Source organism: Glandiceps talaboti, chromosome 16, assembly GCF_964340395.1.
Source record: "Glandiceps talaboti chromosome 16, keGlaTala1.1, whole genome shotgun sequence".
In the NCBI taxonomy this organism is placed as follows: Eukaryota; Metazoa; Hemichordata; class Enteropneusta; family Spengelidae; genus Glandiceps; species Glandiceps talaboti.
Window position 1 is genome coordinate 11,927 of NC_135564.1, and position 27,581 is coordinate 39,507.

General features: G+C 36.6%; 1 protein-coding gene across 6 annotated transcripts; it reads right to left on the minus strand.

The window, feature by feature from the left end:
- On the minus strand, window positions 1-27,581 carry LOC144447380 (uncharacterized). Of its 6 annotated transcripts, none has more exons than XM_078137375.1 (31): window positions 27,128-27,581; window positions 22,758-22,958; window positions 22,264-22,437; window positions 21,779-21,952; window positions 21,029-21,142; window positions 20,637-20,801; window positions 19,623-19,718; window positions 18,605-18,721; window positions 18,125-18,235; window positions 16,808-16,924; window positions 16,492-16,602; window positions 15,756-15,872; window positions 15,458-15,571; window positions 14,377-14,493; window positions 14,061-14,171; window positions 13,325-13,441; window positions 13,001-13,114; window positions 11,919-12,035; window positions 11,601-11,711; window positions 10,920-11,036; window positions 8,869-8,967; window positions 8,527-8,592; window positions 8,102-8,200; window positions 7,877-7,981; window positions 7,551-7,754; window positions 6,633-6,745; window positions 4,219-4,429; window positions 3,492-3,647; window positions 2,181-2,605; window positions 1,755-1,895; window positions 1-1,460 (listed from the first exon to the last, which is right to left on the minus strand). In XM_078137375.1, exons 1-31 carry the CDS (start codon window positions 27,225-27,227, stop codon window positions 1,308-1,310), a joined length of 4,287 nt encoding a protein of 1,428 aa, XP_077993501.1. In that variant the 5' UTR covers window positions 27,228-27,581; the 3' UTR covers window positions 1-1,307. The 6 variants fall into 6 exon arrangements, with proteins under 6 accessions (XP_077993501.1, XP_077993500.1, XP_077993502.1 ...); XM_078137374.1 differs by having other exon boundaries at window positions 20,637-20,804; XM_078137376.1 differs by lacking the exon at window positions 19,623-19,718 and having other exon boundaries at window positions 20,637-20,804.

The following is a 27,581-nucleotide window of genomic DNA, read 5'->3' on the forward strand; positions in this document are numbered from 1 at the left end:
TTAAATAATAAATAGCTTATTGAATATTCAGATAAAGTTTAAATTTCTGTACCTGTGACAAAGTACATACGTGAAAGAAGTCATCGAGGCAAATAAGTTATCGAGGAGCAAAAGAAGTTGTTGAGACGGGTCAAATAAGTTGTCAAGGAGCCAAATAAGTTGTACAAAATAATGGCCCTAATACTCCACCATAGGCTGCCTTCTGTTGTCATTGACCTAGTGCATCTGCCTCTATGTCATTACTTCATCATGTCGAATCTCAAAGTTTGGCATTCAAGACGTGCCATGGTCAGCTAGTGATAATGTATGTCATCAGTACGACCATTGAATCTCACCTACATATGTCTATCATGGAAATAATCCTATATGGATAAACTGCAGAAATGGCAACTGACGTTTAAGACACTATATGATTAATACACAACTTAATTGTGTACTATGGTTAAGTTTGATAACCCAAGGAATCTCTCTGCCTTATAGAAACATCTGGAGCAGCCATGAAAACTGTTCAAATGTTAACTAACAGTGTTCTCATATGTCATTTCAATTACAGATGCGTTGTTTGCTGTATTTCTTGCCGAAAGATAGACGATTAATATTACAGTGCTTTTCCCAAATGCTAGTCAAAGCTATCAAATATCATCAAGATCAGTGAGCCTGATCACAAGGTTTCATGTTGCGATAAACACCATAAAGATAACACACAAACATCACTTACAGAGTGCGAGCTCTTTATTTAGTTAATGATATAAACAGTAACAGGATGCATACTACTACACAAGGTATAGCATCTGACATATTTTACCATCTTCCTGGAAAGTTGCCTATGGAAAGCCCTAGAAATTGAAGAACAAAATACAGGAGATAATTGTTCAGTACATTGACTGTGTTTTTAGGTACACATGCAATATGGGAATAGAGTGTGTGTTAAACTTTAAGATTCTAAGAAGTTGACTTTCATTGGCTGCTGACCATGGATTTTCTTTGCACTTCAAAGGATTATACCTTGTGTAGTAGTATCTTAGATATGTGCTCCTATGCGACGTTTAAAAGTACAGTGACCATCTTTTAATAAACAAAAAAAAACTAAGCAAACAAACACCAGCCCGAACCATGGAATCAGTGTACATCTAAGGTAGCCCCATTTTGTCAAAGACTTCGGTATTCATATTTTGTCAACTGCGATACAGCCGACTTCTTTTAAACCACCTTGCGTTATCGTTACCCATCACTTAGTCTATTGCCAGTGATATGAGCGACGATACACATATTTTACATGTTTTCTGTGGTTGATGACGATGGTAACGTTATGGTAAAGTTTCAGTAGAAGGGCGAGGAATTTGGTATGGTAGGTTATTTAACCGTGTTCTAATATCTGGTAATATGTAATTTCCTTGCGTTCTTGGTGGTCGATAATAATCCTCCGTGTAGTCCCGTAGTGGTATGTCTCGTCTTCGCCCCTTAAATAACGAAATAAAATTATTACTATTAAGCACTGTTCGGAAATGGAAGGATTTTATCACATTACACTTTTTGGTATAACATTCAATAAGCCAAATAACATTAACAATAATCAAATATGTAGAACATCAGTCCACTATAGTGGGATGAGGTAGAGCACATCCAAGAGAATCATGGAACTGCACTGTATTAAGTATACGGGCCTTGATGGAGTTATAATTGTCTGCCCTTTACCGTAGATGATATTGAGCGACGCCACAAACGACTGACTACATAATTCATGGTTGTCTTACCTCATAGTCCCGTCTTTGGAGATATTGCTCTTCGTCGCCAGTTGCAATATAGGGACGCATGAATTCATTGTCAGTACTCCGTGTTTCCAATCGATCACTGGATATCTCTGGGCTTCTGGACATGTCATGAATCGGTTCCCCCTTGAATAACGATCGAACACGATGTAGAAATTTAGCATGGTTGAAATCAAAAGTGTCTGTAGGTAATGTTGAAAGTCTTTTATAAGGACAACACAACAGAACAACAAAAAAGCAGAAAAGTGATAAACTTATACATTTAACATTTAGATATCCTACAACATGATTACGTAAACGATTCGTCAAATGAGATCCTTATATAAAACAACTAAAACAAGTTGTACTGGTATAAACGTTTAGATAAAATGCAAAAAAAAACTATTTAAAAAAAACGTCATTATTACGCACCGTTTGCATTAACATAGACGATTGCTTCACCTGTCGCAATAGACTATCCAATCTATTGTCAACAGATTCATCTTCAACATAGGATTCAGCTCCATATTTGGGAATTGCTAGTGTTGATCCGTTACCATCATCAACTTTGTCACTAGGGCAATCAACTCTCCTAATGTCATCTTCAACTTGTAACGTTGAGGTATACTCATACATTTGGTGTGACATATTGTGATGAACGCCAGGATCCACCAATGGATGAACTGCCGAGTGGAAGTCCTCCTCAAAGGGGACTCTGACAACAGTAGCATCCTTTCGGCTTAATAAACAGTAATGTGTTACGAATAGAAATAACGAAAGAAAAAGAACACCCGCTACGACGATAGATGTTATCACAATCGGTGTGAAAAAGGTGGAATGATCTTGAATCATTGAGACTGAAATAAAACACAAAGAATAATAATAATAATAATAATAATAATAATCCTTATTTAGACTCGATAGCCTCATAGGTATAATGCCTCTTTTCATGAGGGTCGAGTTATTATTATCCCTAGCATAGACCTAAATCTATAACCAGGTACCCAATTATACAGCTGGGTTATCTGAGGCACAATCGTGGTTCAAACCTTGCCCAAGGATTTTAGCCATTCAGAAACAAATGGCAGCGACGGGGCTCGAACCTGCAATCTGCAGATTCAAAGCCGGCCACTCTAACCATTCACCCATCATGACTCCACAAGAACATGAAAATATGAAAATAATGAGCAGTGCAACAGCAATAAATCAGTTAATTCATCAAGATGACACAAAATAAGTTTATCGATCGATCAATCAATCAATCAATCAATTACATGCTCGCTGCGCCTTGTGGTTTTCTAATATCATTGCTGTTTACATCCTTGCTGTCGTTGTTTTGTTATGTATTGAAAGTATGTTACACCCTATTTGGGTAAACAAAAGTAGTTATATTCTTACTATTGTTTCCTAAAGTGGCTATGTAATAGTTTCTTGTCTATTGTCTATTTTACCCTAAACACATATTATTTCACATGAGACCCACTTTTGAGTAAATAGGATAGGATTCAGCTTTCGGTGAGGTTCAAATATAGACTAACAAGATGCTTTATTTGCGATCATTGATTTCCAATAACAGTCTCAAATGAAAGAAGCGGGTCTCATGTGAAATAATAACTTAAGGTATTCCTGTTGAGGACAGATTCATCAAATATAATTAGTAGTTTTGAGGAGGATATTTTTAGAAAGCAGCATGGAGCGAGCAATCGATGTTGTATGATTCGACGAATATTTGTTCGTTCTCACCTATGCATTGCCTACCAGGCCTAGTATCATATTTTGATTCGTCTTCATATCCACTGATACATACACAGGTAAACGACCCATCAGAAGTGTTGACACAACTTGCATCTTCTGAACAATCATGCCCTCCCGGTATTACACACACTGTGTCGTTAAATTCTTAAATAAATTGAATTTATTAATCAATTATGGTTAAGTTTAGTCTGATTCTGTGTTTACAAACAATACATTTTAAACTAGACAGCACCCGGTAAAGTGCATACATCCACCAACACACAGCACTTCATATATTATAAGGGAGTTATAACTATTGAAAAATGAGAGCGCCTTCAACGCCAGGAGATTAATGCTGGTAATCATGTGTAATTATAATTAGTCTTGGTTACTGGTGTCTCCATCCACAACATTTTCTTTTTAATCAAAAATGCGTCGATTCAAATAAGCCAATTTAATTAACTACTCGATGTTAAATCCCCGATTTGTTCTTATAAATTATTACAAAAATTTTGGAACAACTTTACATAATTGTTTGAAATGCTCCCAGTTAACGTTTTTTACATTGTTTAACCTGTAAAAGGTAGTGGAATATGACCAAACGTTAAATTTTAAATAAAAGGTTGGCATTTACTATGACAGTATTACATATTATCCTCCAACCACTCGTAATATATTTACTAGGATTGGTGATATGTCACATATATTGACGTTATTGTATATAGGTATACATTACCTATAAACGACATCTCATCTATGGCGAAATTCGAAAAGACGCCATTCGTACTGTTTGCTTCTACAACGAAACGATTTTCGATGTCTTCGGTAGTAACAACAGCTTCAACATCAAACGAACTGATGAAGTCTACGACAACACTGCCAGGTTTAAATCCAAGAATATCTGACGTCACGTACAAATTGTTGATATTGATCATTAGAGTATCTACCTGTGTGATAAAACAACAATACGTTTTAACATGAATGGGTCATGTTAAAGAGGAACACTACTCCAATAAATACAGGTGTGTGTTTTTATCAACTTTGGGTTCTGGGGAGTCATGATTTCACATCACATAAAAAACCTGAATACCAGGCAATTTGATCAGTTGGATTACCAAGCACCAAGCATGATTGGAAGGAAGTTTTCCAAAGCCAGGCATGTAAAGAAAAGACAAACCAATTCTTAAACACAACGACAACAGCAATCAACAAGTGTTTTCCGGAAAAGATTATCAATGTCCACAAGTCCGATAAACCATTCATGACATCAGCAATTAAGTCAATGATAAAAGAAAAGGCAGAAAGCATACAGAAATGGGAAACTACTCAATTACAGACTCTAGTACTGGAGGGATAAAGTCAAAAAGGCCATCGAGTCCAATAGAAAGTCGTACTACAAGGAAAATATTGGTAACCATAAAGGCGGAGACAGCAGACAATGGTGGGAAATGATAAATAAGCTAAATAGAGAAACTAAAAGTACATCGTCCATACAATTAGAAATCAACGGTACGCGTCTCCACGACAACAACTTAGCAGAGGCTATTAACGACCACTTCATTAACATTACAAGAGACTATGAACCCCTACATTATGACACGTTCATCAACACTCTACCTGATGGCAACTACCTACCAACTGCAACCTACAATGGTCAAGTCAAGCTGCTGAAATCACTCATCGTGATTAAGAAAGTTGGCCCCGACAGGATTCCTAATAAGATTCTCATGGAATTTCGCCGAAAAGTCTGTTCCCCTTCCAAAAGTAAACAACCTGGCATCTGTAAATGACGTTAGACGTATTTCACTAACTAACACTATTGGTAAGGTCATGGAATCATTGAGAAATGGATAAAGCAGGAAGTAACAGGAAAGGTAGACTGTAAACAGTATGCTGGTACCAAGAAATCGTCATCGACATTAGCAATGGTGGACACGATACAAACATGGATCGATCAACTAGAAAACCCCAGACATATGATAACAGTTTGCTTCTTGGATTTCAGCAAGGCGTTTGATAAAATTGATCACAACATTTTAATGTCAAAACTGGTTAACTTAAACGTCAATCCCAATCTTGTGAAATGGGTTGCTCACTTTCTTACTTTCTTATAGACAGGAAGCAAATGGTTATTTTGAATGATTCATCCTCAACATGGGAACACGTCAAAGCTGACGCACCACAAGGTACAAAACTCGGCCCTATTCTATTCAATTTGGTGATTAATGATATCCAGGTTCCCATTGTAAACTCGCACTTTATTTTATGGACGATACTACAATATCCGAACAATTTCACTGTGACGATACCAGTAATTCTTGTTTACAAGCAGAATTCACAAGTGACAACAATATGAGTTTAAATTTATGCCAAAGAAATGTCAAGAAATAAGGTTGTGTTTCAAAGTCTGGTGTACATCTTTCTCCCCTTGTAATTGGTCAATCGACCTTAGAAGTTGTAAATGTTTGCAAATGCTTAGGTCTCAATGTAACCCACAACTTAAAATGGGACACACATATAAGTGAGATGATAAGGAAAGCTTCAAAACGCCTATATATCATGAGAGTCCTGAATAGGTATGGTGCTAGCAACGAAGATTTAAAGCTTATTTACATTTCATTAGTCTGTTCATGTCTTGAATTCTCCAGTGTTGTTATGCAAGGAGGGCTCTCTGACAAATTGATGTCGACATTGGAGAGTGTTCAAAAGAGGGTACAAGGGGTGTGAGGTGTGGGGACTAGGGGTGTGGGGTATGGGTACAAGGGGTGTGAGGTATGGGTACAAGGAGTGTGGGGTCAGGGGTGTTGGGTATGGGTACTGGGGTGTGAGGGGTATGGGTACTAGGGGTGTGAGGTATGGGTACAAGGTGAGTGTTGTTTGGGTACAAGGGGTGTGGGGTATGGGTTCAAGGGGTATGGGTACAAGGGATGTGGGGTATGGGTACAAGGATACATTTTCAAGGGTGTGCAGGTCCTAAATATATCCTTTATAGGACGATGTATGATGATATACCAATGATCACTAAGGAGACGAAAATATGCTTGCTACAAGTATTCTCGCTGTGAACCAAAGAAATCGTTCCTCCCTCCAGGGATACTGTACCGTTCTAGAGGTAAAGCTGTAGAGTGAAATATAGGTACCTATACATACTTTGGTAGTTACAGTCGTTACCAGTGATTTGTATTTGGATGAATCTGGATCGTTTAAATCGTCACTAAAGTTGACATCTTTCATCTTAAATCCACCACGGAATGTTTTCACCACTGTTGAAAGACATAGTTGAAGTAAGACGCTGACGGATACTTTTATTTGAAACAATTCTAAAACTATTTATAAGTTGCTTACTAGTAATATATGACTTTGTGTCATGCTCTTGATGAAACTTGACTGTAAGCTTACAGTTGTAAAGCACGGTTTAACCACAGGGGCCAGGAATTGGTCATATTTGTTTACAAATAGTTGTTTTTTGTTTACTTTCTTCCTTTACAAAAATTTGTTTTTTATTTACCTCTTTTTCCTCTTTAAAATATCTTTTTCCCTACAAGGTGCCATGTAATAAAGTACTGATTTGAAAATCTGGTGTACAGTTGTAGTTGTAAGTTATAAACCGTTGACCCTTTCTCCCCCCCCCCCCACTCACCATGTAATTAGAGTGGGATGAGGAAAGGCTAATGGTTGAGGCCGCTCAGTAGAACAAACTCATAAAGAATTAATAAGGTAGTCAGAGTAAAGCTGGTTTATTCAAACCAACAAAAGAACAAGTTGAAATTGATTTAGAAAAAAATACAACACCAGATTTTCAAATCATTACTTTATTACATGGCACCTTGTAGGGAAAGATATTTTAAAGAGCAAATAAAGGTAAATAAAAAACAGTTTTTTGTAAAGAAAGAACGTAAACAATAAAAAAAAAACTATTTGTAAACAAATATGGCCAATTCCAAGCCCCTGGGATTTAACTACAAAATTATTTCAACATGAAAGGTGCAATTTTGATTTTCAATTCTTGTTTATTCAGTACTTTAGCACGAAACGGTTTAGACAAGCTAACACGTATTGGGTACTTACATAAACAATCGTTATCCTTTCTTCGTGTTGTTGCTTTACAACGACAATTATACCCAGTCGTATTATCAACACAGTACTGTGTATTTGAATCACATGGATCGTCTATACACTTCGTAGTTGATACTGTGGAGCTTTGTGTCTGTGTTGACCTGACACTAGTAGTTTCGACGTTAGGAGTTGACGTTTGTTCTTTAGTTATACCAGCTGTAAATGATACACACAAGTAGATTGGTTTTTGCTGAGGTTACACGATGCGATAAACAAACGAAACAACAACAATAACAACAATTTGAGACATAACCGTAATCTTGGTTACATGTACATACCCTGTATGGTAGTCGATGTTCCGGATACTGTGGAGCTCTGTACCCGTGTCGACCCCACAGTACTTTCAGCGTCTTCCTTTGGTGTTTGTTCTTTAGTTGTACCAGCTGTATGGGAAAATACGTTTATTGATTATAGCTATGTTTACGCCATTCAAAAAATGACTAAGAATAAACCACCACTACAACCACCTTAGACAAAGTCGTGATTTCGGTTACACTACATACATTGCAGAGTAGTTGACAAGGCTACGGAGTTCTGTGCTGGTGTTGACCCGACAGTAGTTTCTATGTCTTGTGTTGGCAATTGTTCTTTAGTTGTACCAGCTGTAAGGGGAATACATTTGCTAAGATTACTCGATGCAAAGAAAATCAAAAGAGAAAAACAAGAACAAATCGAGAAAGCGCAGTCGTGGTTTTGGTTACACCGCATACCTTGTACAGTAATTGATATTCCTGCTACTGTGGAGCTCTTTGCCAGTGTTGACCCGACAGTAGTTTCAACGTCATATGTTAATGTTTGATGTTCTTTAGTTGTACTAGCTGTAAAGGAGAATACGTTTATTGACTATTGCAAAGTTCCACAGTGCGAAAAATCAACAACAAAAAACAACAAATCGGGACACAGTCGTGATTTTAGTTGCATTACATACCTTTTGTGGTAGTTGGCATTACTGACAGTGTAGCGCTTTGTGGATGTGTGGTCCCGACAGTACCACCTGTAACATAGAATATATTTATCGATTATTGGTAATGTTACACAGTGCGTAAAAAAATCAGATGAAATTATGGTTTTGGTTACATCATACTTTGAACGGTAGTTGACATTACTGGCACTGTAGTGCATTGCGGATGTGTGGACTCGACATTACAACGTAGAATACGTTTACTGATTATTGCTAAGATTAGGCGATGTAAAACAAAACCAAAGAAAACAACAAGAGGAAATCAAGAGTAAAGACACAGTGCTGTCGTGATTTGGTTACACCACATACCTTGTACAGTAGTTGACAAGGTTGTAGAACTTTGTACATGTGTTGACCCGACAGTAGTTTGAACGTTATGTGTTGGTGTTTGTTCCTTGGTTGTACCAGCTGTAATGTATAAGTATAGCAATGATACACCAACTTATGATGTTATTGTGTACTCCAGTCTCTCTTTCTCTATCTGCCTGTAGTTTTCCATTTACATTTCTCTTACGTGAGATACATACTTTTCTCTCTACATCTTTTCATTAAAACGACATTTCATATCAAATATATGTCATGTTAACACAGGGAACCTTGCACATCCTAGCACTAGGATGTGCACATCCCACAACCTAGTGCTAGGAAGAAGAGAACAGCTATGTACCAGCTGTGTGCCTCACAGCCCGTTACAGGGTATATTTTTCACAGTCCTGGTACATGATTTTGAAAAATATGCCTGTTGTATGGATGTGTGGAATACCGCCTCTGTGTCTTGACTGTTTTGCACATCCCTGTACCATAGCTGTGTACTGCACACATAGCACACAGTTGTGCACATACATGCAACAGCTATGATGGAATAATACCCTGTAGCAACCCTTTCATTCATATCTGACTAGCATTGCTCACATAGCTGGTGCATGGCTATGGGAAATACCTACGTTACAGCTATGCTAACATAGCTGGTACATGACCGTGGGAAAAAGCTTGTGTACGCGGATGTTATAAAAACCTATGTTGCATTGCTATTTTTCACATCCATGTTAAATTGATTTTGGCATACCAGTTACACATCTGTCAAATCTAGGTATATCACACCTAGCGTGTTGGCCAGAGCTGTTACAGGGATATTGTACACGTAGCTGGTACAATCCCCGTGGCACCACTGAGCTGTTACAGCTATGTGCCCAAACCCTGTCCTAGGTATGTGAATGTTACAGGGGTGCGCAAGGTTCCCTGTATACCCATCGATATTATGCTATTCTAAGTAAACACACTGTCACGTGCTCATTCATTCAAACATCAACAGTTTCAGAAATGTCGATTGAACACCAACACCGTGATATCAATCGTATATTGATGTGAATATTGTCAAAATTTCATTGCCCCTCCTACCCTCTCAGTCGTCTGGTCTCTTCTACCTATCTCTGTTTTTTGTGGATGATTGTGAAACTATTCTAACAAAGCATTATCAGAAAATATACACATTTGAGTATGGATGTATATTGTGCAGGTTAAATGCTAACTTGGGGAGCCTCAAGTAATTAGAAAGGGGGTCGGGGAAATCAACTCCAGTGTATGGCATAAAATGTGACTCTCCCCTAGTCCGATATATGCTAAAAGGTATCCCTCAATTTCCTTTCTCTATAAATCTCTAAACTATGACCACCCCCCTGCTCAAATATTGAAAGCATTTTTAACAGCCTCCCTGTGGCGTACTTGTTAGAGCTCAAGATTAGTAGTCAGGAGGTTCTGCGTTCAAATCCCACTAAAGGCAGGTTCTGTAGTAAGATTCCCATCACATTGATAGTTTTTAAAGGCATTTGGTGTTTCCCAATATCACCACCACCACAGAGAGTTTGTGTTAAATCAGTTAGATCTATTTATCGAACTGAAGGCCAGAACTCCCAAAAACTACAAAAAATTAGTGCAAAACTGATAACCTCAGGGTCAGGACCTAATGAAACATCCCCAGCCCAAAGGGCTTATAAGTTACACTGAACAGTAAAAAGATACATTGACAATATAGAGAGTTTACAGTAAAAAAAAGGAAATTTTAAATTCAGTGTGAAAGAATATAAATTAAATAAATGTATGTCTGTCTGGTTGTTTCTTTGTCTGTCAGGTCTGTTTGTTTTGAATGTCTGTCGGTCTATCTCTCTGTTTGTTTGTTTATTTGTTTGCTTGTTTGTTTGTTTGTTTGTCTGTCTATCGAGGATGCCTGCCTGCATGTCTCTGTCTGTCTATCTGTCTGTCTGTCAGTCAGTCAGTCAGTCAGTCAGTCGGTCGGTCAGTCTTTGTCTTTCTTTCCAAAAGTTTCTTTCTTTCTTCCTTTCTTTCTCATCTTTTTGTCTTACCTGGTGGTAGAGTTGATGGTGATGATTCTGTGGACCTCTGTGTCTCTGTGACGGGCCTTGTAGATTCCACGGTAGTTATGCTGTGAGACGGCATTGACACTTTCTCAGTTGTACCAGCTGCAAAGGTAAAATATCTACGTAACCCGAGAGTAAATCATTTATAATATATCAAAGTAAGATTTCAAACTAACATTCTATATTCCCTTCTTTAATCGGTACATCATGACTATGTCTATATCTGTATATATGTATGCCTGTTTCGCTTTTTAATTCTACATGCATATTCATAAGATATATGTGCTAGTTTTACATGTAAGTGGTTTGTACTGACGTATTTTCGTAATGACTTTGCCATTTCACATAATGGTCGCTCTCTCTATGCAGACACTGATGAAGAGATTTCGCCAAGCGAAAGATTACATTATTGCATGATTGCCATTGCATTACATTACACAGCATTACATTATATTACATTACTGTAACATTGCATTACTTAGTTAGTTAGTTAGTTAGTTAGTCAGTAAGTTAGTTAGTTAGTTAGTTAGTTAGTTAGTTAGTTAGTTAGTTAGTTAGTTACATTACAAAGTAACATTCAAATAACAATAATTCAAACAAAATTCGATTTCTACCATCAGTCATTTTTTGATCCATTCAACATGTCGATATTTGTAAATGACTCACATAATGGATTTGTTGACACTGTTTGAGTATCTGTGTCTTGCTGTGTTGGCGCACTATCTACTGTGGTTGTCATCCCAGTGGTTATCATCACTATTGTCTGGCTGGTTGGAGCTGAAATACAACATATGTGTGTTATAAAACCATCACTCACTTAATTCTGTCTCTCAATTCTCAATTCTGAATAAATACTCACAGACATTGTTTATCTATCTGTCTGTCTGTGTCTGTCTGTCTGTCTGTCTGTTAGTCAGTCAGTCAGTCAGTCTTTCTGTCTTTCTTTCCGAGTGTTTCTTTCTTTCTTTCTTATTTTTATCTCACCTGGTGGTAGAGTAGATTGTGGTGATTCTGTGGAGCCCTGTGTCTCTGTGACGGGTCCTGTCGATTCCGCAGTAGTTATGCTGTGAGACAGCGTTGACATTTTCTCAGTTGTACCAGCTGCAAAAATAAAAATATCTCCATAAGCTAAGAGTAAATATGTACTAGTTAAACCTGCACTAGCTGCAACTGGGTTCGTCAGGTAACGAAAGATCTATTCACTAATACAAAGACATTCCATTTGTTAATTAGTGGTCAATATTATCTGTATGTAGTGTAATGGCAAGATTTAAATCGAGCGAAAGCTAAGTTATGAATATAGTTTGTAACTGTAGTATCATTTTTCGATCAGACATCCACAATTTACTCACTGAAACGTGTTAACGTACCAACAATTTGGCAGTGTACGTTCTAATCAGTGGTTGGTCTTATTCCGTAAGTAGTGCTAGAACATGTTAAAATAGTGATCGCCGCTCAAGGCACGGGTTTTTTTGTAAGCTGACTCAAATTCAATTTCATTTGATTTATTTTCCCATATCATGTATACATCTTCAAAAAAATATGCTCACCAACAGGTGAGTAAACACTATTCATGGTGTAGGATATTACGAGTAAGTTATTGTATCTAACACAGGTGATGTAATACTATTCATGGTGTAAGATATTACGAGTAAGTTATTGTATCTAACACAGGTGATGTAATACTATTCATGGTGTAAGATATTACAAGTAAGTTATTGTATCTAATACAGGTGATGTAATACTATTCATGGTGTAAGATATTACGAGTAAGTTATTATACCTAACACAGGTGATGTAATACTATTCATGGTGTAGGATATTACGACTAGGTTATTGTATCTAACACAGGTGATGTAATACTATTCATGGTGTAAGATATTACGAGTAAATTATTGTATCTAACAAAACATTTTCAACAAAATGTTCCAGTTGCAGTCAGTGCAGCTTTAGAGTAAGACTTCAAACTAAGATTCGTTCATGTTGGATTTGTCCATCTTTGTCTATCTACCCGTCTCGCCATTTAATTATACATACATACTCATTTACATTTGTAAATGACTCACATAATGGATTTGTTGACACTGTTGAAGTATCTGTGTCTTGCAGCTGTGTTGGCGCAGTGTCTACTGTGGTTGTCATCCCAGTGGTTATCATCACTGTTGTCTGGCTGGTTGGAGCTGAAATACAACATCGGTGTGTTATAAAACGGTCACTCACTATAATAAATGGTTAAACAATTGTTGTCTGCTTCTCAACTGTCAACTCAGAACACACACACACACACACACACACACACACACACACACACACACACACACACACACACACACACACTCACACACAATGTTTATCTGTATGTCTCTGTCTTTAAGTTAGTTTTGTCTTACCTGGTGGTAGAGTTGATTGTGGTGATTCTGTGGACCTCTGTGTCTCTGTGACGGATCCTGTAGATTCCACGGTAGTTATGCTGTCAGATGGCGGTGACATTTTCTCAGTCGTACCAGCTGCAAAAATAAAATATCTACGTAACCCGAGAGTAAATCATTTATAATATATCAAAGTAAGATTTCAAACTAACATTCTATATACCCTGCTTAAATTGGTACATCATGACTTTGTCTATATCTGTATATATATGCCTGTTTCGCTATTTAATTCTACATGCATATTCATAAGATATGTGTGCTAGTTTTACATGTAAGTGGTTTGTACTGACGTATTTTCCTAATGACTTCGCCATTTCACATAATGGTCGCTCTCTCTGTGCAGACACTGATGAAGAGATTTCGCCAAGCAAAAGATTACATTATTGCATGATTGCCATTGCATTACATTACACAGCATTACATTATATCATATTACATTACTGTAACATTACTTTACTTACTTACTTAGTCAGTCAGTCAGTCAGTCAGTCAGTCAGTCAGTCAGTCAGTCAGTCAGTTATTTAGTTAGTCAGTCAGTAAGTTAGTTAGTCAGTTAGTTAGTTAGTTAGTTAGTTAATTAGTTAGTTAGTGTCATTACAAAGTAACATTCAAATAACAATATTTCAAACGAAATTCGATTTCTACCATCAGTCATTTTTTGATCTATTCAACATGTCGATATTTGTAAATGACTCACATAATGGATTTGTTGACACTGTTTGAGTATCTGTGTCTTGCTGTGTTGGCGCACTATCTACTGTGGTTGTCATCCCAGTGGTTATCATCACTGTTGTCTGGCTGGTTGGAGCTGAAATACAACATCTGTGTGTTATAAAACCATCACTCACTTAATTCTGTCTCTCAATTTTCAACTCTGAAGAAATACTCACAGACAATGTTTATCTATCTATCTATCTATCTGTCTGTCTGTCTGTCTGTCTGTCAGTCAGTCAGTCAGTCTTTCTGTCTTTCTTTCCGAGTGTTTCTTTTTTTCTTTCTTATTTTTGTCTTACCTGGTGGTAGAGTAGATTGTGGTGATTCTGTGGAGCCCTGTGTCTCTGTGACGGGTCCTGTAGATTCCGCAGTAGTTATGCTGTGAGACAGCGTTGACATTTTCTCAGTTGTACCAGCTGCAAAAATAAAAATATCTCCATAAGCTAAGAGTAAATATGTACTAGTTAAACCTGCACTAGCTGCAACTGGGTTCGTCAGGTAACGAAAGATCTACTCACTAATACAAAGACATTCCATTTGTTAATTAGTGGTCAATATTATCTGTATGTAGTGTAATGGCAAGATTTAAATCGAGCGAAAGTTTAGTTATGAATATAGTTTGTAACTGTAGTATCATTTTTCGATCAGACATCCACAATTTACTCACTGAAACTTGTTAATGTACCAACAATTTGACAGTGTACGTTCTAATCAGTGGTTGGTCTTATTCCATAAGTAGTGCTAGAACATGTTAAAATAGTGATCGCCGCTCAAGGCACAGGTTTTTTGTAAGCTGACTCAAATTCAATTTCATTAGATTCATTTTCCCATATCATGTGTACATCTTCAAAAATATATGCTCACCAACAGGTGATTAAACACTATTCATGGTGTAAGATATTACGACTAAGTTATTATACCTAACACAGGTGATGTAATACTATTCATGGTGTAAGATATTACTAGTAAGTTATTGTATCTAACACAGGTGATGTAATACTATTCATGGTGTAAGATATTACAAGTAAGTTATTGTATCTAATACAGGTGATGTAATACTATTCATGGTGTAAGATATTACGAGTAAGTTATTATACCTAACACAGGTGATGTAATACTATTCATGGTGTAGGATATTACGACTAGGTTATTGTATCTAACACAGGTGATGTAATACTATTCATGGTGTAAGATATTACGAGTAAATTATTGTATCTAACAAAACATTTTCAACAAAATGTTCCAGTTGCAGTCAGTGCAGCTTTAGAGTAAGACTTCAAACTAAGATTCGTTCATGTTGGATTTGTCCATCTTTGTCTATCTACCCGTCTCGCCATTTAATTATACATACATACTCATTTACATTTGTAAATGACTCACATAATGGATTTGTTGACACTGTTGAAGTATCTGTGTCTTGCAGCTGTGTTGGCGCAGTGTCTACTGTGGTTGTCATCCCAGTGGTTATCATCACTGTTGTCTGGCTGGTTGGAGCTGAAATACAACATCGGTGTGTTATAAAACGGTCACTCACTATAATAAATGGTTAAACAATTGTTGTCTGCTTCTCAACTGTCAACTCAGAACACACACACACACACACACACACACACACACACACACACTCACACACAATGTTTATCTGTATGTCTCTGTCTTTAAGTTAGTTTTGTCTTACCTGGTGGTAGAGTTGATTGTGGTGATTCTGTGGACCTCTGTGTCTCTGTGACGGATCCTGTAGATTCCACGGTAGTTATGCTGTCAGATGGCGGTGACTTTTTCTCAGTCGTACCAGCTGCAAAAATAAAATATCTACGTAACCCGAGAGTAAATCATTTATAATATATCAAAGTAAGATTTCAAACTAACATTCTATATACCCTGCTTAAATTGGTACATCATGACTTTGTCTATATCTGTATATATATGCCTGTTTCGCTATTTAATTCTACATGCATATTCATAAGATATGTGTGCTAGTTTTACATGTAAGTGGTTTGTACTGACGTATTTTCCTAATGACTTCGCCATTTCACATAATGGTCGCTCTCTCTGTGCAGACACTGATGAAGAGATTTCGCCAAGCAAAAGATTACATTATTGCATGATTGCCATTGCATTACATTACACAGCATTACATTATATCATATTACATTACTGTAACATTACTTTACTTACTTACTTAGTCAGTCAGTCAGTCAGTCAGTCAGTCAGTCAGTCAGTCAGTCAGTCAGTTATTTAGTTAGTCAGTCAGTAAGTTAGTTAGTCAGTTAGTTAGTTAGTTAGTTAGTTAATTAGTTAGTTAGTGTCATTACAAAGTAACATTCAAATAACAATATTTCAAACGAAATTCGATTTCTACCATCAGTCATTTTTTGATCTATTCAACATGTCGATATTTGTAAATGACTCACATAATGGATTTGTTGACACTGTTTGAGTATCTGTGTCTTGCTGTGTTGGCGCACTATCTACTGTGGTTGTCATCCCAGTGGTTATCATCACTGTTGTCTGGCTGGTTGGAGCTGAAATACAACATCTGTGTGTTATAAAACCATCACTCACTTAATTCTGTCTCTCAATTTTCAACTCTGAAGAAATACTCACAGACAATGTTTATCTATCTATCTATCTGTCTGTCTGTCTGTCTGTCTGTCAGTCAGTCAGTCAGTCAGTCTTTCTGTCTTTCTTTCCGAGTGTTTCTTTTTTTCTTTCTTATTTTTGTCTTACCTGGTGGTAGAGTAGATTGTGGTGATTCTGTGGAGCCCTGTGTCTCTGTGACGGGTCCTGTAGATTCCGCAGTAGTTATGCTGTGAGACAGCGTTGACATTTTCTCAGTTGTACCAGCTGCAAAAATAAAAATATCTCCATAAGCTAAGAGTAAATATGTACTAGTTAAACCTGCACTAGCTGCAACTGGGTTCGTCAGGTAACGAAAGATCTACTCACTAATACAAAGACATTCCATTTGTTAATTAGTGGTCAATATTATCTGTATGTAGTGTAATGGCAAGATTTAAATCGAGCGAAAGTTTAGTTATGAATATAGTTTGTAACTGTAGTATCATTTTTCGATCAGACATCCACAATTTACTCACTGAAACTTGTTAATGTACCAACAATTTGACAGTGTACGTTCTAATCAGTGGTTGGTCTTATTCCATAAGTAGTGCTAGAACATGTTAAAATAGTGATCGCCGCTCAAGGCACAGGTTTTTTGTAAGCTGACTCAAATTCAATTTCATTAGATTCATTTTCCCATATCATGTGTACATCTTCAAAAATATATGCTCACCAACAGGTGATTAAACACTATTCATGGTGTAAGATATTACGACTAAGTTATTATACCTAACACAGGTGATGTAATACTATTCATGGTGTAAGATATTACTAGTAAGTTATTATACCTAACACAGGTGATGTAATACTATTCATGGTGTAAGATATTACAAGTAAGTTATTGTATCTAACACAGGTGATGTAATACTATTCATGGTGTAAGATATTACAAGTAAGTTATTATACCTAACACAGGTGATGTAATACTATTCATGGTGTAAGATATTACAAGTAAGTTATTGTATATAACACAGGTGATGTAATACTATTCATGGTGTAGGATATTACTAGTAAGTTATTGTATCTAACACAGGTGATGTAATACTATTCATGGTGTAGGATATTACTAGTAAGTTATTGTATCTAATACTGGTGATGTAATACTATTCATGGTGTAGGATATTACTAGTAAGTTATTATACCTAACACAGGTGATGTAATACTATTCATGGTGTAAGATATTACGAGTAAATTATTGTATCTAACACAGGTGATGTAATACTATTCATGGTGTAAGATATTACGAGTAAGTTATTGTATCTAACAAACCAATTTCAACAAAATGTTCCAGTTGCAGTCAGTGCAGCTTTAAAGTAAGACTTCAAACTAAGATTCGTTCATGTTGGATTTGTCCATCTCTGTCTATCTACCCGTCTCGCCATTTAATTATACATACATACTCATTTACATTTGTAAATGACTCACATAATGGATTTGTTGACACTGTTGGAGTATCTGTGTCTTGCTGTGTTGGCGCAGTATCTACTGTGGTTGTCATCCCAGTGGTTATCATCACTGTTGTCTGGCTGGTTGGACCTGAAATACAACATCGGTATGTTATAAAACGGTCACTCACTATAATAAATGGTTAAACAATTGTTGTCTGCTTCTCAACTGTCAACTCAGAACACACACACACACACACACACACACACACACACACACACACACACACACACACACACATACATACATACATACATACATACATACATACATACATACATACATACATACACACACACATACACACACATACACATACATACATACATACATACATACATACATACATACATACATACATACATACACACACACACACACACACACACACACACACACACACACACACACACACACACACACAATGTTTGTCTGTCTATGACTTATTTTTTGTCTTACCTGGTGGTATATTTGATTGTGGTGATTCTGTGGACCTCTGTGTCTCTGCGATGGGTCCTGTAGATTCCGCAGTAGTTATGCTTTTAGACGGCGTTGACACTTGCTCAGTCGTACTAGCTGCAAAAATAAAATATCTACGTAACCCAACATTTATACTAAATGTATGTTAAAGTACGATTTCAAACTAATATTCTCTATTCCATGCTCACATCGGTACATCATCAATTTGTCTATATCTGTATATAATATGCCTGTATCGTTACATGCATACTCATAAAGCATCTATGCATAACTTTACGTTCCTTGGTGCTTTCAGGTCGTTCAATATCTTTGCTAATAAGGCCCAAAGGTGTGTGTTGGTGTTGTGTGGGGGGGGATTTGTGTGTGTATGTGTGAGTGTGTGTCATCATTTTACTGTACCAAGTGATACAGTTGGTTGTGTTGAGCCTACAGATCTGTGTAATTGACAACTCCACAGTGCTGTCGCTATCTGATGCGACAACGTAGATTTGCCAGTGGTAGCAGCTGTTGAAAGATCAACATAATGTTGTAGTATGCGTGCATAGATTATAAAACTACACATTTGATGTATCAGACTGGGTTGTATATAACAAGCTTACATTGTTATTAATTGAACTGTCCACTGCCCTGAAATCAATTAAATATTAATAGACTCCGCTCTTCCGCAAAAAGCAAAAAATATCTGTCTGCCAGAGTGCTTATATTCCAGGCTAATTCTACGCACGTATGAACAAACTGTGTACTCGCATTTTTGACGATCACATGTTTGTTTCCAAAATGAATTTACTGGTTTTGCAAACACATGTGGTGCATTATTTCAAAATGAATACTAACATGTTATGCACTGAATCTTTCTTTGCTTCAAAGCGATAACAGTCAGATTATACACTTGTTATTGTCAAATACTGGGAGCATTTCTTTTCTCTTTTAAAAAGGAATTCACATCTGACATACGGAATTACTTCCATAGATTTTTGCTATCGATATACGATCATACCTTTCACAGCTGTGGAGTATGTTGACACGGCAGAGCTCTTTGTCATTGTACTCCCCTCGGTACTTGTCATATATGATAAATAAGTTGTCGTGCCAGCTATATAAATACATGTATTTATTGTTAGGGAGCCTTCAGTAATTACAAGGGGAAGGGCTGGACGAATTGTTTGGAGGGCAATATTTTAGAAAATTGAAATTAGGGGAGGATGACATTTTACTTTGACTCATTTTTATCTACAGTATCTTTGCATTATTTTGTAATTTTGGCATAATCCCATTCTGTTACTGTCACTGCCATGCTGTTACTGTAGCTGTTATTCTATCACTGTCACTGTTGCTGTCAGTCTGTCAGTTACTCTGACATAAAAGTGTTTTATAAATCACCATAAGAGTAATACCAGTAAAGTACTTTCGTAAATGATTTAACACAATAACTCTGTCTGTCTGTCTGTCTGTCTGTCTGTCTCCTGTTTGTCTGCTTAAAAAAATTATCTGTACGTACGTATGTATGTATGTATGTATGTATGTATGTATGTATGTATGTATGTATGTATGTATGTATGTATGTATGTCTGCGTCTGCGTGTGTGCTTGCCTGCGTGTGTGTTTCTCTTCCTATCTGTCTGTCTCATCCTGTGCCTCTTTATTACTACCGCGTCGCAATAACACACACGCACGCGCGCGCACACACACACACACACACACACACAATATATATATATATATATATATATATATATATATATATATATATATATATATATATATATATATATATATATATATATATATAGTAAATAGTATCAAACTCGTAGAATAGAGTGCTCGATGCTTGGTATATATATATATATATATATATATATATATATATATATATATATATATATATATATATATATATATATATATATATATATATATATATATATATATATATATATATATATATATATATATATATATATGGCATTGGCGCTGGCATTGAACTGTGTATTTTGTCATGCTGCAAGTCTTACCTGTCACAGCTGAAGTAGACTTTGGGGAGTTGGTAATGTCTTCTCCTGTAGTACTTACTTCAGTGGTTCTCTTTGGGGCTTTGCTAGTCGATGCAGTTGTTGATTCAGTTGACGATGAAGTAGTTGGTGCAGTAGTTGCAAGAGTCGTAGTTTTCACTGTCGATACTACTATAAAATAGATACATTTTAAATTATTACGAGTGTGTGTGTGTGTGTGTGTGTGTGTGTGTGTGTGTGTGGTTAGATGCATTTCGATTGATTTCAGTGTCTAACAATTGTGATACTGTAACACGCACAACGAAAATCTCGCTACATTCTTGCCGATTTATTTTGAAACGTGTGGCATTTGTTTGGAATATCTGTAAATTAAATGAAGATACAAGAACACTCACCATCTTCACAGTTCGTTCCCTCAAAACCAGTGACGCATTGACATTTGTACATATTTACTTGGTTAACACATTCAGCACCGTTAAAGCAAGGTTCAGAGCTACATTCATTCATATCTGCATATCATCATAAAAGAATAAAAGAATGAAGAATAGCAACTCAGTTTCTTGTGGTGTGTTCATATGTATTCCAATTATTGTATGTAATAGCAGTATGTAATAGTATTCAGTAGTTATATAAGACACGTGGCAAAATGTTCCACTCAGCGTAACATAATGCGGCAAACTAGTGTTTTACAAGGTGTAATGATTACATCGTGCATTAAATTGTAAGTGTGCAGATGTCGTCATCTGACAGGTTAATCACGCGACATTGTAGACTCTATCGGATTCGAAATAAAAGTAAAGCACGGTGAAGTAAACAGTATCATACATTAGAACAACTGTGTCAAATGTATAAAAATACGTTTGAATTATGTATAACATAAAGCATATGAGTTGACATTTTCATATGTAAGCTTATGTGACTCCTGTCTTGTCATCGTCGTAAAACCACAAACACTCTACACACCTCTGGTTTACGAGAATACTGATGTACTGTGGTACAATTATGTATGTAACGCGTCGTTTTATGTACCTTGATATTATTATACAGTAAAAACTTGACCCTGCACATTTTGAGACCAAAATGGTATTGCCTAGTACATCATAGGCACAAGTCCAGTGTAAGTGTATATGTAAAAGTTAGTTTACCCTCACAGGATGGTATATCACCGCTCCATTTTCCGCTTGTACAATATAGTGCTTCATTACCAACCCTGAAGTAGCCTTCATCACACGTAAAATTGACAGTACCACCATGTTTAAAAGACGTGTCTGTTTTAAATTGTGTACCATTGCTAGGAGTACCAGGATCAGAGCAACCACCTTGAAGACAGACATATTGTCAGACAGAAAATATACAATTGTCGGATGTAAAATGTCGGATGTTAATATCTCCACCAATCAAAATCTGTCTCTTGATTTAGCTGTGAGCGAAATGATAATTATAATTTTTCATATTTGTTCAATCTTTTAATAGCCAAATCTTGTAACTTGTCCTAGAATCTTTAGGTATACAGTTATGTGGCAAGTAAGCACTTCGGTGTATCATTTTTAAACGAATTGCATTTTTCTTCATTTTTTACATTTCTCTTCATTGTGATCCAGTTACGTTTTCAAATAGAACTGACACTTACTTAAACATTCAGGCACATCTCCATCCCATTGGCCATCAATGCAAGTAATTGTATCAGAGCCAAGTAGGGTGTCGCTTTGTTGATTACAGACAAAGTTGACCACGCTGTGAGGAGTGTACTCAGAAGTTCCAGTTTTGTTTCCCCCTTCTGGTGATCCTGGATCGCTACACATGGCTAAGAACATGTACAAACGCAACCAAAAATACATTTATTTAAGTACACAAGAAACGAAAGCGAGACATATTTGACGACCTATAGAATAAATAACCATACTAGTTTAAAAGCAATCAATCGCGGTAGCATACCAATATCTCTAATCTAGAGAGGTCGTGTGTTGGTAAAGTTCATTTTCTAGGCTTCGTATTAAGCATGACACTGGCCTGAGAAATGCTGCTGAGGCAAAATCACTCTCACTTTGGATCCCCTATGCAACATGTGGAGAAAAGATTGGCCGTAGGGAATATCAACCAATGGGAAAATGAAGTACAACTCACCAAGACACTTTGGAAACAAATCGATGCTCCAATTGCCATCACTTTCACAAACAACGTTTGGCGGACCAAATATGATATCATTGGACTCACTGCAATTAAATGTCACGGATTCGTTCTCTATGTACTGTAGCTGATCAGGATTTAACTGTGGAAGGCGACCATCGGAAATTGGACTCCCCTCTACGTCTGGACGACTGCAATCTAACATGAAAACGTAATGACGGCTTGTTAGGATTTCTATTCGTTATAATTCATGCTATCTATTTACAATATTTCTCAGTAAAGTGTTTTGACTACATGTACGGTAAGCTTACTGGGTACAATTCATGCGAAAAATTATTCACAACAGTCAAAAAGGGAACATTGCAGTCAATTGAACGACATTTGACTCGATCACCTGTCAGAATTTAAAAATCCGTATGGAGTACTAGGGACCCATGGTCCATGATCTTTTCAAAGTAAATGCTTTACCATGACAACATACCAAATGGTTAATTAAGAAGATACGTAGTCAGGCAAAAACTATTGACGATTACTTCGTTTTGCATGATGTATTATTAAGCATTTGCGTCATTTCAATTGTCAGTCAATGTTCTGAATAAATTATGTTCCCAGACCTTTAACAAGGTGTTACGGTTCACTAAAAAGGTTTGCATATGTACATTGTATTTCTTTCAGTAGAGTAGAGTACAGTACAGTACAGTACCTGTACAGTACAGTACAGTACAGTACAGTACAGTACAGTACAGTACAGTGTCAGTGGATGTCTTGAATAGTTTCGTTATTTAAATAATCGACAACAGCGTGTTGTCATTGAAGGTACGTCATCCAAATGGCAAAAGGTATATCAGGTGTACCTCAGGGTTCCATCTTGGGTCCGCTTCTTTTTAATATGTATATAAACGATTTTCCCGATGTTCTTAAGTCGTCTAAGTGTTCGCAGAATGCAGAAGACTCCAAGATTTTTAAGACAATTTTTAATGATCTAGACTGTTTTAGACTACTAACGGCACCAAAAACCAACCGTGTAAACCAAGTCAAAGATCTTGGCGTTGTCCTCTGAACTAATTTAAGCTGGGAGTTACATATTCAGGGCATCTTCAAAAAGGCTTACAAGCTAGTTGGTTAGATAAAGCGTACCTGCAAGTATTTCCATGACAGTTCTTGTATCATTGATTTATATGAATCCCTCCAGGAATCTCCGTTGCCACTACACTTTTGTGGCTCGTTTTAATTCTACTCAATAGTTTCTAGAAAAAGTGTCCTAAATGAAATAGTTTATTTGTGAATTTAACGGAGTTGTGGTATTATCTTTTGTACTTTTTTATTTTTTTATTAGTTTTGTAAATATTGAATGCATTTTAGTCTTTTCCCATTTCTAAGTGTCTGTAAATGCGGTAATACTGTAGACATCTCAAATAAATAAATAAATAAATAAATAAATAAATAAATAAATAGGTAAATAAATAAGTGGTCTTCCCCTTTAATATTCTGGACAAAACTTTTGCCTAAAATCAGTGTTTTTTTAATCAGTTTGATTACTTCCCAAACATAACGTGCATTTCACTTATTTCACAGTATATTCTGGTCATCGATATATGTGAAGTACATGTAATTGGGTCCACTGTCCATCGGCAGTACTAGTGGTAGTGAATGTGGCTGATATGGTGATAGAGGTAGCAATACTACCATGAAGCCTACAGTCCAGAGAAATTAGGAAGATTAAAGCAAATAAAATTAATAGTGATTTCAATATTTACTGCACAACAAATGTTAACGTGTGTCAGCGACAGACATCGAGAGACTACATGTACGTGTTCCATAAAGTCGTTTGATACATATATCGATCATCAATTTACATACAATGTACGAGACTATTTTACAAAGGCTGTCTTGTCACAGCTTTACCAAAGTGCCCTCAGGAGTAAAGGTACTACCATGTAAAATTAGCAAAACAAATATTGCAATAATCGTTATTATCGTCATATGACTATGTCAGCTGTACTTTTTTTTCATGTCCAGAAACGATTGACTTTCGGGTTCCCTCATCGTAAATGACAATTTCGTGACCCTAACATACCTAACTAAAACACATTTGACATCACCGTGAACAATGGTGTTTTTAATTAGGAACACCAAACTTTATAGATCTCACTTTGCTCAGGTGTTACACATAGAACTGTCTGTAATTATAAAGGAGTAGCGTTAGGAGTGGGCCATTATTTACAAAGTGGTCCTCAGGGAGGGATGTATTTTAGAAAACGGCAATGTCACATTTTACCATTGTTGTATCTAACTTTGCATTATTTTGTGATTTTGGCATAATGCCATCGCTACCACCAGTTCCAAATCCTATGGCTACCACATCGCACCACTGCCACCATTGTAAAGTAATTGATTTGATGTTACAAACACAATTCACAGCGGTGGTAATAGTGGGAAACAAGCAACAAATGCCTTTAAAAACTATCGATGTGATGGGATCTTACTAGATATAGAGAAAATAACAACAGAACATAGGGGCGTAATGATTTAGAGAATGGCAATTGAGGGGGCGGCTTTTTAGCACACCAGACTAGGGGGGGGTAACATTTTATGCCACAGACCGGACTTGATCCCCTTGTAATTACTAAAGGCGCCATAACGCTGTTCACCTTTGATGTATATAATTATGCAAGCGTTTCAAAACATCGGATTTAAATTCGGCAGTGATCTATACTAGTCCTTGAACTTGAATTTGTCGCATTACGCGTGCATGTATACTTTTGATAATTGCATCGAGATAGCGATGTTTTGTTTTAACTCAGAATCAGAACTAATACGTTGAAGTTACCAATACTGGTAAATAATCAATGGAAGAGGAGGGCGAAACACTTAGTCGCCCTGCACGCATGCCATGAAGGCATCCACCGATCCAGATGTGACCAAATTATTGTCTAGCTTGTTCCAGTCTGATTGTTTTCAGAAAAAAATGAGTTCCTGTAAATTTCTGTATTTGAGTACGGTATTTGAAAGCAGCTAGAGTTATTTGTCATGTACTTTTCCACTCCACACAGTTGCTATGTTGGTAGTCAGCAAAGTTCCTGGGTTTAATTGTCCGCTTTGGTCTTCTTTGTGGTATGAGATACGTGTCATGATGTATAACTGGTATTAGGCCCCGAGCAACTTTAAACAAGAATGTGAGACGAAGTTCTCTTCTTCTTTCCTGTAGTGAACGTATGTCATTTTCTTTGAACATTCTGTTGATACTGTCTGGGTGTCTTGATGTGTAGTTATTTGTAATAAATCTTACTGCGCATGCTTGCCTTTGTATACGTTCTAATGTGTGTCTATGTTTGCTTGTGTGGATATGTCCCATATGATAGCGGCGTATTCCATGGTTGATCTAACGAGTGAGATGAATTCTGTTTTTCTACAGGGTTTGCTAGTGTTTTAAATTCCTCCTTAGAAAGCCGAGAATGGATTATTACTTGAAAATTAATTGTATACAGATATTGAATTATTAGATAACTGAATACAAATTATTTGTTAACTATGTAACTTTACCTTTACTGTATATAGTAGGGAGTTTCAATGCATAGATTTAATAAACTAATCTATAATGATTTAGAAGTGTATTTTTACGTCATCATTGTGTATTACATTTCTGTACAAACATTGACATGTATGCTTGTCGTGATCTAAGATGACCTTTCCTTTATACGGTCATTCATTTTGGAACAATAGTGTAAATCACGTGACAAGTTTCAACCATTGTTTGACTCTTTACCAAGTGTTTCGTGTTCTGTACAGTATAATTTGAATATTCGTTGAGATAATTTAACATGGATACGACGACCAAGCCATGGTCAGATTGACCATACCCGGTCATTGTGTTACCATAGCAAACGTTTCATATAATGGTTTATTAACAGCTTCAAACGGTGGCTCGGTTATAAAACGGTATTTTCACATACCATAATTGGGGAATTGCAATTGCATACGGCCATTACGTTTTCTAACTTTGTAAAATTTTATCGCTTGAGTACTCTGAAATTTCTCCGTTCCAGATACTCATGATACACAAGCAACAGATTTGTATTAGCCGATACCGTGATGCATGTGTAATGACTGATGAGGTATCTATCAACAACATATCATACAACAATGTGTATTCGTGACAGTACATCAAAAAACAATTTACTTTCAATTTGCAACGGTAATGTCTCGATAAGGAATCATCAGCATTTGAACTTGTGATCAAGTATTATTTATTCTTCGAAACATTGCGGTCTGAGGTAGTAATATGATTGATCCGAAATGTGAAGTGTTCTTTTTATACATCCACAAATCTTTGTTTCGTCCATAGTGTTAGAAAAAAACCCACTTACTTTGACCAATCACCACTTCCAAGTTTGTCAACAGAAGTAGCAATATGACGAACATATTGAAACCAAACTTCTCTCGACTTAGTGATGTTCCTTCTTCCATCTTCTACGAATTAAATTCCCCTGGATTGCGAAATGGTTACCTGCAGGATTTCGCGTTTGTACCACCACAACAACAACGATGACGACGACGACGATGATGACGACACACTAACAGCAGCTAGCTCTACCAATGTCTCTTTCTGGTGGTTGGGTCACGGGTGAACGCTTATCGCACGTTCGACAACGGTGACAATGAAACCTTTCGGTATTTTTCCAGTGTTTTCTTCCGTATCGACCAAACCGATGGCACCGAAATCAAACCATGAAGGTCACATACCCGGAAGTGACTATTTAATGTTTTTGCTCAATAACAAACAGCTGACGACCACTACGTGATGCATAAAATACAATTGTA